The sequence below is a fragment of the Saimiri boliviensis genome, chromosome 13, assembly GCF_048565385.1.
Source record: "Saimiri boliviensis isolate mSaiBol1 chromosome 13, mSaiBol1.pri, whole genome shotgun sequence".
NCBI lineage: Eukaryota > Metazoa > Chordata > Mammalia > Primates > Cebidae > Saimiri > Saimiri boliviensis.
Genome location: NC_133461.1, coordinates 36330425 through 36342520, shown reverse-complemented (window position 1 = coordinate 36342520; position 12096 = coordinate 36330425). Strand labels below are relative to the sequence as shown.

Sequence of the window (12096 nt, the reverse complement as noted above, 5' to 3'; positions counted from 1 at the left end):
AAAGAGGGAATGTTGGCCAGATATATTTGGGAAATGCTGGTTTGAAGCTAAGTGGACTTAAACAAATAAACAGCACTTATCAAAACCTTTAATATGCAGACTTTCACATAAATCTCCCAAGAGGCATTACCCATAATCTTTGACCATGGCCTTTTTCCAGAGTACAGTGTGGCTCTAGTGTTGCACAGAACACACGTTTGGAAGAGTTGCATTAACCAGACACAATTGAAGTGAACTGTGCTTAAAAAAATGTGTCTTTTCTTATGGACAGAGTATTTTACATCTCAGTGATCTCTTTTATTATTTTTTTCAGCTCCCAAATTATAACCAGCCCCCTTCCTCCAGTCTCTTCACCTCCTCCTGCATCAAAAACAAAAGAAGTTCCAGATGGCGAAAATCTGGAAGTGAGTACAAAGCTTTTCCAGCTTCCTGTAGGAGAGATCCTACTGCATAAACATTTTATGCTTGTGTTTAAAACCTCAGTTTTGATTAAATAACTAAATGTTACAACTTTATTAAATAACTTACTTTATGATGCATGTTTATGACTTTTTCCCTAAGCATAAAATGCCCGATAGTCCTCAATTTGTTTTATTGGTGCTTTGGGCATATAAATGGATTCATATGCAATATGAAAATAAACAAGGCTTAAATATTTTATTAGGGAAACTCAGAATATTTACTGTCAGTGTATTCATGATCCTTTCTATAATTGTTGTCAGTGCTTGTGATTACATTGTAGAAATGTATGATTTTGATGTTAGAAATAATACACTAAGCAACTTTTTAACTATTCATATAAGAAAGACACATTTTTGAGAGAAAACAGGCCTGTTAGACCAGTATTGCTCTGAACAGTGCTCTGGAAAGTGCATTGCAGAAGCTGATATAGTACATATTTTTAAATTTGTGTATGAGACTTCTAATTTAAAAGAAATCATTAACACCTCTGATGTTGAAAACAAGTAACATATTAGAAAAGTTCATGTGATTTTTCAGTGTGTGTATTTATATTGCATTTAGTCAGATTTTAGGAGTTAATGTTAATAGTGGAAAAAAATTTTAGCTATTATTGATTAAAGTTTGTATGTTTGCATATCTCTTGGTATAACAAACTATTCATATTTAACTGAAATAAGAATTTTTAAATCCCAGAATCATAGAATCCTTAGAAAAGCCCTTTAAGAACCCAATCTACTACAGTCTTAAGTTTTCCCTTTCAAAGCCAAGATATTGATTCATTGATTCAGTTATTCATTCATTCACATATATTTTTTGAGCTCTTAATATGTAGGGGAACTGTTCTACATGTTGGGCTTGATGCAGATGTTACTAAAAAATAACATCCCTCTAAGAGTGAAGCAGGTGAGGGAACAACCTGGGGAAGAGCATTTCAGATAGAGGGAGTAGCAAGTATAGAGATCCTAAGACCAGAGTTTCAGTGTGCGTGTTTGAGGAACAACAGACACTAGTGTGCCTGGTTGGCGGGGGAGTGAGCAAAGAGAACCTGGCAGAAGATTGGATCCAAGAGAGAAGTGGACATCAGTTGTGTAGGGCTTGTAGGCCGTTAGTCTGAGTGAGTTTTCCATGTTGATAGTTTGAACATAGGTGATTTACATTCTAGATGCTGTGAAGTGATTGGATTCTGAAAGCTGTGTTCAGAATATCATTTTACACTCCACCTACCACTCAAAACTTTTAGGCTAAAAATAATGATAGTTTTTATATATTTCTGATATTTCTCTTATGACTGATGAACCTATCTGTTGTTAGTCAATGATTAAGCCATTTAACTTTTTATCTGCTGAATAGTTGTTTTTTTTTTTTTGAGACGGAGTTTCGCCCTTGTTACCGAGGCTGGAGTGCAATGGCGCGGTCTCGGCTCACCGCAACCTCCGCCTCCTGGGTTCAGGCAATTCTCCTGCCTCAGCCTCCTGAGTAGCTGGGATTACAGGCACGTGCCACCATGCCCAGCTAATTTTTTATATTTTTAGTAGAGACGGGGTTTCACCATGTTGACCAAGATGGTCTCGATCTCTTGACCTCGTGATCCACCCACCTCGGCCTCCCAAAGTGCTGGGATTACAGGCTTGAGCCACCGCGCCCGGCCCTGCTGAATAGTTTTTTAAAGGGTTCAGGTATCCAGAAAAGAGTGGCAATCATTTTGAGATCTTTCAGTCTTCCCCTTATCCCTTCCCCTACTCCCATAGAGTATATTGTACAAGCCATTCTCATCTTAGAACCAAGCTGAATTACCTCTCTTCTTACCACAGCTTAAGATACCAATATCTTCTCCTTGACACCTGAGCAATATCTTACGTCCTTCCTCATTTTAGTCTTGGAGTTGGAGTTTCAGAAGAACATTATATGTCTGGCCAAATGTTTGAAAGGAGTCAGAAACTCAATTATTGCCCAAATATGTCATACTTGATTAATTCCATGGGTTCTTGAAAAGAAGGTGTATTTCCTAGCTGTTGGGTGTAGCATTGTACGTATGTTATTAGAGCAGGCTTATTAATAGTGTTACTGAAATCTACTCATTTCTGTCTTTCTTTCTTTCTTTTTTTTTTTTTTTTCATTATCTATGAAAGAATTAGGGTAAAATTCCCCTGTATGTTGGCAGAATTGTTAATTTCTTCTTGTATTTCTGTTAGTGTTTGCTTTAAATATTTGAAGCTCTTTAATTAAGTATGTAAATTGAATCTTTTATCAGTTTGGTAACCCTCTTGATATCTAATAATGCTTTTCATCTTTAAGTCTATATTGTCTGATACTAATAGAGCTTTGTCTTGATTAGTGTTCATGTTGATCTTTTCAATATTTTTGTTGCCTTTGTTGATCTTTTCCTTTGAATTTTTTTAGGGTCTTATATTTTAGGTTTATGTTTATATTTAGGTCTCTTCTAAATACCATGTAGTTAAATTTTGTTTTTAAATCTAGTTTACATTCTGTTTTATAACTGGAACTTTTACCCCACTTGCTTTTATTGTGATTTTAGCTATATTTTGACATTTTACCGTCTTATGTAGTACTTTCTATACTTTCTTATATGTATAAATTAAATGTTCTTGCCTGTCATTGACTAAATTCTCCCTCACTCCACCCCATCTTGTTATTTAACTTTCTCAAGATTTGATAATATTATTGTTATTATTGTATACACTCAGTAAATGAGATACTTTTAGTGAAGGATACTTAACACCTTCCTCGCCATTTCTTCTTATGTCTCTGACCTACAATATGTCGTCTTTTTTTTTAAAGCATTTTTTTCTTTAAATTGTTTTAAAATCTTAAAGTATTGATTACTCAAATTGAGTTTTAACGTTTACAGTACATACTTTCTGCTTCACAATTTGTTTAATTCAACTTTATTTATGTTCATAAGTAATTTTTTTTTTTTTTTTTTTGAGACGGAGTTTCACTCTTGTTACCCAGGCTGGAGTGCAATGGCACGATCTCGTCTCACTGCAACCTCTGCCTCCTGGCTTCAGGCAATTCTCCTGCCTCAGCCTCCTGAGTAGCTGAGGGATTACAGGCACGTGCCACCATGCCCAGCTAATTTTTTGTATTTTTAGTAGAGACGGGGTTTCACCATGTTGACAAGGATGGTCTCGATCTCTTGACCTCGTGATCCACCCACCTCAGCCTCCCAAAGTGCTGGGATTACAGGCTTGAGCCACCGCGCCTGGCCCTCTATAAGTAATTTTTATATCAAAAAGGCATAGTATGAAATGAAACGTGTTTTCTATTAAAATATATACATCACTATACAAAAGTATAATGTTCTTGTCATATAGTTAAAAGAGAAACTTTAGGCCTGTATTCTGCCTATTAAACTCATGGATTCAGCTTTACACAATGGCGTTCTGATTGAGGAGTTTTTAAAATTGGATTTTTGTTGCATATTTTAAATGTGCAACTAGCTTTAAAATGGGAGATAAAATTCATACTGAAAGCACAGGCACATCTACTTTGTAATAACAACCTATTATTACTTGGACTTAGCTTAAGAAAGGCCACCTACCTACTGCATTTACTGCATTAAAAGTTCTAATACATCGATCCCTACCCTTTTCATTATTCATCAGCTCTCTTCGGTATTTGCTTTCCTCTGAAGATAGCTTTTATCCCATCGCTGTCATTTTAGTTATTCTTTTATTAGTACCTGCAGTTCCCTTGGCAAAAATATCAACTCTTGATAAGCCTAATTAATTACCCAGTTTTGCTATGCCTGAATATTGCTGAAGAAAAACACATAGCATAGCATGTTGGTGTCACTATAAATTCATGATCACAAACCTCAGATGAGCACTCACTGCTCTCTGCCATCTTACATTTCCCTAGACGTGTTGATCTTCCTGCTCTGCAGTGATTTTTCATACCATTTCCATTCTGTTCTTTATGCCCCACCTCCCAATCTCTAGATGACAATTCTGCCTCATACTTAATGGAAACAATAGAAACCACTAGGTAAGAATGGTCTCTTTCTCATCACCGGTTTTATAGACATGAATCACTCCCCATACTTTTTTTCCGTTTTCTTGCACAGAAGAAACATAACTCCCCTCAAAGATGTGTTATTTTCTTTTCCTGAAAGAAATACTTTCCATACTAAAAATTTAGAAAAACAAACAAAACTCTCCCTTGAGACCACATCCCTTGAAACAGCACCTTGTTTTCTCACTTCCCTTATCAAAGGAGTTGTTTATACATATTCTTTTCTTCCTTCTTTGCAGTCTTTAATCCACATCATTCTGGCTCTTGCTTAAAACTTAATTTGCTAAGTTACTAAATGACTTTAATGTTTTTGGTTGCACATTCTTTTCAGATTCTTTAGAATATTCAATAAAGTAAATAACTTTCTTTTTGAAAAACTAACTCTTTTCATGGTTTAGATGACACTGTGTGTCTCTTATTTTTCTCTTCATCTCTCTTGCCATTTCTTCTCAGTTTCCTTTGTCAGCACTTTCCCCTCTGCTTGACATCTTCATGTTCCTCAGTGTCCACTGCTAGTTTCATTCGATACTCTTGCCCTGGGTTGTGCTAATAGACTCAAATTTATATTTCTAGCTCAAATCTCTCACCTGAATTTTAGATTCATGTATCCAAACTTGTATTTGGTCTCCATTGTATATCTGACAGGCAGTTTAGACTTAATATTTCAAAATACAACTCTTTCCTCTCACTCTATAGATAGGCAGCTCCTACTCTGAAATTTCCATTTGTGCCATGACAAATCAATCCAGAAATTTGGGAGTTATTATCAATTCCTTTCTTTCCTTCCTACTTCCTCTCCACCAGCAGGTCCTGTTAATTATACTTCCAAGATATTTCTTGTATTTGTCTCCTTTTCACCATCTCTACTCTCATTATTTACTCTTCTAGTCTACTGGAATAGCATCTTAACTGATCTCAGGTCTGTACTTTGCAGGACAACCGGTCATTTTCATAAAATATAAATCACATCATCTCATTCTCCTGTTAAGGTTCTTTGTTGGTTATCCATTGCTTTTAAAATAAAATCCATACTCAATAATAGTGTGACCTTAAAGGTCTCATATACTTTTGACCTTTGCCTATCTTTTCAGTCCGTTTAGTGTTCACTATATTTTATTTACATTACTTAAAATTCCTTGAACAAGCCAGACTTACGGCTTTTTAATGTCATTTTGGTCTTGCCTAAATGTCACGTACCCATTGCTGCCTTTAAAACCTCCCAACCTAAAATAGTTCTATGACCATTTTGCTGTCTCTCTCCTCTACCAAATAGGAAACTCAAGGAGGACAAGGAGTTCTCTGAACTGTGGTATGCTAACCACTTGCATACTGTCTGATTTTAAATGTTATCGAATGTATGTATGTAAGGATAGATAGATGGCAGAAAATCTGATTTGTTGCATAAGATATACAGATGAAACATAGGCAAATGTAGACTTACTTATTTTCCCCCATTAATTGTAGATGGTAAAATATAATACATTTCTTTTAATTCTTTCAGCAAGATCTCTGTACCTTCTTGATATCAAGAGCCTGCAAAAACTCAACACTGGCTAATTATTTATACTGGTATGTAAAAATGATTTTCTGTTTATTGTCTTATTACCCTTAAGAATTATTTTTTCTCATGCTGTAAACACAAAAACAATTTAAAATAATAATTGAGTCATCATCAAAAGTCTAGATACAGTATTTATATCTAGCTGTATTCCATGACAGCTGGGTTCTCGGAAATGCTTGTTGGCACCACTGTTTCTCTCCCTTTCACTAACTTTCCAGGAGCTAAGATATAACTGGAGAGGGAAATGGGTACTTTCAGTTTGCCATGTAAAGTCGTTGAGTATGATATTTTACAGTTCTTCAGGAGTGTATATTTTCACATTATTTACTAAAACATTGGAATCATTTAAAAAGAGAAAGTTGGAATTAAAATTACCTTATGACATTTTACACACAAGGAAACTGAGGCAAGGGCTTGCTGTAGCTGAACTTGGTAGATCTTGATCCAGAACTGAATCATTTGTCTACTGCTTTGACATTTTCAAGGTACTTTCAGTGCTTTTCTAATTTGTTTCTGTGAAGTTAAATGGGCAAGTATAAATATATCTATTTTGCATTAAAGCAATGTCGTGAGTCAGTTGAAGGAAAGAGAGAAACTGAGGAACAGAGTGGCTAACTGACTTCCTGAGACACCTTTATCTGCAACAGAATCCTGAAGAGAAGCAGACAAGTAGCTTAAGCCACAGTCAGAAATATTTTACTTCAATAAAAAAAGTGCTAGGATTAAACACTAGATTAGAGGGCCTTATCTAGTTTTAAAGAGCAAACAAAGGGCAAAGCTAGGTGGATAAGACCTACCTAAAACTTTCTGTACCTTTGGGAGAATCCTTAAAACTACTTAGTCACTTTTTAAATTTCTTGGCATGGGACTTTTTAACTGTAGAAATGATCTGATCTACTCTTACTGCTCAATTTGTAGCCTTAAACAAATTACAAATTAATAGATGTTTATTGTGAAAGCTCACTACAGATTAAGCATCCCAAATCCAAAAATTTGAAATCTGAAATGCTCCGAAATCCAAAACTCTGTGAGGATTGACATGAAGTGAAAAAGAAATGCTCTTTGGAGCCTTTCAGATATTGGATTTTTGAATTTAAGTTGCAAAGTATAATGCAAATATTCAAAAGTCCAAAAACAAAAAACTAGAAATCCAAAACACTTCTGGTTCCAAGCATTTTGTCTAAGAGATGCTAAACCAGTATTTTTGAATAATAATGAGGTATTTTGTTTTTTTGTGAGAAAATTACACAAACTATTTCATTAAGATTGGACTGAGGAAGCTGTCCTAGTGGATCAAATCCAGCCATAACTTCATTCTCCCACTCTCCAAAGGTAATGCTCTGCTGGGTACTGCCCCTGTACCTAAGAAGTAGGTAACTGAATTGGAGCACTCTTTGAACAAACACAGTTTTTGATTTACCTAAACAATAAATATTTGTTTAGTTTAAGCCTTTATGGTTCTCTTTGCAACAAAGAAAAACCATTGTCAACAGTCTTAAATGAATCAGTGATTTTTTTTCCCGCTTTGGAACCTGTGTTTGGTGGTTGATGTTTGTTTTTTTCTGTTGGCCTCTGTAGTGGGAAGAAAAATAGTTTCTCGCTTTTACTTTAGCAGTTTAATATAATATTCATAAAACTGCATTTTCCTCACCTGAAATTTTATTATGTCCTTGAAAATATAGGAAGTTTTGGCTAATTGTTAATCACTATTTTTTCTTTGAAAGATATACTTAGAAATTCTCATCTTGTCAAATTGCTACTAGTTTCTTTAAATGTCACCTTTTGCCGCTAATTTTCTCTGTGTTCCAATCTGAATATTAAGGGTATGTCTATTCACTAGTCTTATGAAAAAAATATTTTCTCATGGAAATTTAAATATTTAAAAGGAAGTGAAGAGAAAAAATACTTGTGGGGTATGTTGCTGAGTTTTTGCATAAGTATTTCTAAACTTCTTAGGTATTTTTAAATTATAATCTTACTTATTTTAAAATCATTTGCAAAGAATTCATTTACAGATATTTTTGTTTTCTTTTAATATTCACAGAAACTTTTCTGTGGCTCAGAATTTATAGTCTATTCACTATTGTAGGAGCTATATTTCTATGTGAAGCTTTCAAGTTACATATTCTTTGTTTTTGATTGTAGACCAGATTTTATTATTAAATTTGAAATGAGTTTTGATAGAATCTTTGATCTCTTATTTTAAGTAGGAAGAATTTTTTGAAAGCAGCCAAACAGTGGGAAAGCTATTAGATGAACAGTTTCCAACATAGCAGCTGTTTCTGTTCGTAAGGAGCACACTTTGTTTCTTCTATAAATAAAGTAGAGCCCCAGTTCCCAGTCTTATAAACATTCACTCAAACTTAGATTTGATTTGTGTTTTCCCGCTATATCTCTGATTCATTGAATCAATAGCATATGCTGTGTCTGTTCATTCCCTAAGGAGTAATTGTTTTTCCCATATTTACAGTCTGTCTATTACATATTCAGAAATACTCATGGGGAGAAAAGCTATTGATGTGTGGACTCTTGCCTTTAATAGACACAGCTTTTGTGAATGTAAGGTAACAATATGGGAAATAATTTCAAATAGTTGCTTTAAAATGATCATTCTTCTTTTCCTTTGAACATATAAAAATAGTAAAATGTAAGAATTTAAATGCCTCTCTAAGCCTACTCTATTATAACAAATGTATTAAAATATAAATTTTAATTGATTGTGCTGTTTCCTTTGAATATTTGAATTTCCTTTTTTCATTTGTTCCCTTTCTGGTGATTTAAACAGGATTCTTGCTGTAGCTAAATCCTTAGGGGCCTATAGTTGTGCCGACAATCCTTTTAAAATGAATAGTGTCAACCTTTTAAGCCACAGAAGGGAGTTACAGTCTCCAGTCTGTAAAATGTTGAGCATCAGAATCTATAAATCGTTGCAGTTTTTTATTTTTATAGCCATTCTAGGATGTTGAAGTTGAAAGTAAACTTTGGATGCTTTGACGTGTTTTCTGTAACTTTTAAGACCTTTCAAGGTAATAAAGGTTATTTACTCCACAAAATAAAATTGCCAGGAGACAGGTAGCCCACTGATGTCATCTTATAATGAGTACCTGGACAATTTTGTTTGCATTCCTACTTTAAGATGACAGCTTTTAAAGAAATACCTTAGAGTGTTTTATAGAATCTAGTTATTGACGTGAACAGAAACCTCAGAAATGATTCAAATCTAGGTCTTCTGGTCTTGATAGCTAACTTTGTCTTTCATATTTGGAGATGACAGTGTCATATTTTTTTTGTTTGTTTGTTTTTAGATGGCCCTGTTCTTTGCATAGAACTTTGGCTTGAAAGATTTTTGAGAAGCACTTGACACTTGCTGCTTATTATGAGCATCAGTGTATATTTTCAATAACAGGAAATAACTGCAGTGATAGTGTTTACTTGGTGGTCAGAAACACCAGGACACAGCAATAGTCCCATACATTGTAGTCATCTGTACGTTCATTTGAAAGTAAGTTTGCTGCATAAACACAGGAAAAGACACTGAAAACCCTAAGGCAGGCGTCCCCAAACTATGGCCCGCGGGCCACATGCGGCCCCCTGAGGCCATTTATCTGGCCCCACGCGGCACTTCAGGAAGGGGCACCTCTTTCATTGGTGGTCAGTGAGAGGAGCACAGTATGTGGTGGCCCTCCAACGGTCTGAGGGACAGTGAACTGGCCCCCTGTGTAAAAAGTTTGGGGACGCCTGCCCTAAGGTGATGGGGACAATCAGGACTTTAACTAAAGGGTAGAAACAGATGGATGGATTTGAATAAGACCATATTGATAGTTTCAGAGTTTAGAACTGCTGCTTTTTGTTTTTTGACATTCTTAGATGTTGTCCTGAAATGACCAGACATTCTGGAATACCATACATAGGAAATATGAACTTGTTTTGTAGTTATTCTTAGTTAATTACCTGGAAATTTCCTGCAGTGACAAAAATGATAGAAATCATTTCCAGTTCTATATATTCAGCTATTGAGAATTTGAAATGTTGATAATTGGGCCAGGCACAGTGGCTTATGCCTGTAATCCTAGTACTTTGGGAGGCCAAAGTGGGCAGATCATGAGGTGAAGATATTGAGACCATTCTGACCAACATGGTGAAACCCTGTCTCTACTAAAAATACAAAAATTAGCTGAGTGTGGTGGCACACACCTGTAATCCCAGCTACTCAGGGGGCTGAGGCAGGGGAATCGCTTGAACCTAGGAAATGGAGGTTACAGTAAGCCAGTATCACACCACTGCACTCTAGCCTGGAGACAGAGCTGAGTCGCTGTCTCAAAAAAAAAAAAAAAAGAAAAAGAAAAATTGGTAATATCACTGAGAAATGTAATTTTGATTTTATTTTAATTTAAATAGTCAAATGTGTCCAGCAGTGGCTCTGAAAGTTCTTTTTTCTTTCTTTCTTTCCTTTTTTTTTCTCCCCCCACCCTCCCCCCGACCTTTTTTTTTTTCCTTCCCTTTCTTTCAGTTCCAGATCCTACTCTGTCACCCAGGTAGGAATGCAGTAATGCGATCACATCTCACCTCACCTTCTAATTTCTGGTCACAAGTGGTCCTCCCACCTCGACTTCTTGAGTAGCTGGGACTGTAGGCATGCACTCGCCATGCCTGGCTAATTTTTAAATTTTTGGTAGACACGAGGTCTCGCTGTCCTTGCCTAGCCTGGTCTCAAACTCTTGGCTTTAAGTGATTCTTCAACCTTGGCCTCCCAAAGTGCTGGGATTATAGGCATGAGTCATTGTGCCCAGTCTGTTCTAATTTCTAAAAGGTGTTCTTGATTCAAAATACAACAGTGTCTTCTGGAATTTTTGATTTACAACTCTTGTTGGGAATATGATATGGTAGATATGATATTATGGGTTCGGCTTTTCATACAACTTTACAGAAAATTCTGGGTTATATGATTCTAGGACTGCTAGAAGATGTTATTGTCATGGTAAAGCATTCCATTAGGAAGCAGGAAGGGGAAGGCCCTTACTTTTATCAACCTTTGAGAGAGACTGTATCAGATGTGTCAGAGGATACTGAAAGTTTTTAAGGTACGGCATCTGGCATCAGTTTCATTAAACCTTTGAAGAAGTGTTAAGTAAGAGTTAAATGTGAAACAGTGACAAGCAGGAAAGGTTATCACCACAAGTTGTGTGAGAAACTATGCCTGTTCTAGGAAACAGAAGGAAGAATTTGTTAGGGTCTATGAAGATACCTGGAATTGAGAGATTGTCAGCTATGCTTGAGGAAAGGGCAGAATATGGAAAGATGGAGAGATGTGAAAGGTATTTCTGGATAGCACTGCAGCATAAGCGAAAGCACACAGTAGGTATCCTTGGAGGAGTGGTAGGGGATCAACCTGACCAGAGTGTGAGTGCATAAATAGGGAATAGTTGAAATTTGAAACCGAAGGGGCCATAGGGGATAGTAGAAATTTGAAACCAAAGGTTAGGGCCATAGAAACTGTTTTAAAATAGTAGAAAAGAGAGAACCATTGATGTTTTTGTTAATATAGATGGGACATGATGAAGCTATTTTAAAGGTGAAAAATTTAGGATGATTGTATTAAACAATATGTAACTTATTTTTGAGTTAGAGAGGCCAGGGAAGTGGTATTGGCATTTTGATTCCAGGTAGGACTGTAGAGTACAGAACCATTTTAAGAGTCATTTAATAGGAAAAATCAGCGAGGTCAGGTGACTGACTGAGTGTGAGTATCTGAGATGGGGGAATGTGAGCTACGTTCGGCTTTAGATGAATGGGTCACAAATTGAACTGATTGCCACAGAGAGTTTTAGGTAGTGCTGTGTTCTCTGGTTTGCCTCCAGCCCCACCTCTCTCTCTCCTTCTATTTAAGTGATTCAAACATGTTTTTCCCGCCTGGCTTTTGAGAAAATTTGAGTTTGTGAACCCTGCTATGTGAGAATTCTTGGTCCAAATGCCTGGGATATTGGTAGTCCCTTCAATAGAGGTAGAAAAAGATCCATTTAATGTGATGTTTGGTTTTC

At 35.9% G+C, this 12096-nt stretch overlaps 1 protein-coding gene across 1 annotated transcript in view; it reads left to right on the top strand.

The window, feature by feature from the left end:
* PIK3C3 (phosphatidylinositol 3-kinase catalytic subunit type 3) overlaps positions 1–12096 on the top strand; it is a 127404-nt gene that overhangs the window by 64564 nt on the left and 50744 nt on the right. Inside the window, exons 12-13 of the mRNA XM_003924710.4 lie at positions 314–404; positions 5999–6066. Coding sequence (XP_003924759.1) covers positions 314–404; positions 5999–6066 — 159 coding nt within the window. The remainder of the gene's footprint in view (positions 1–313; positions 405–5998; positions 6067–12096) is intronic.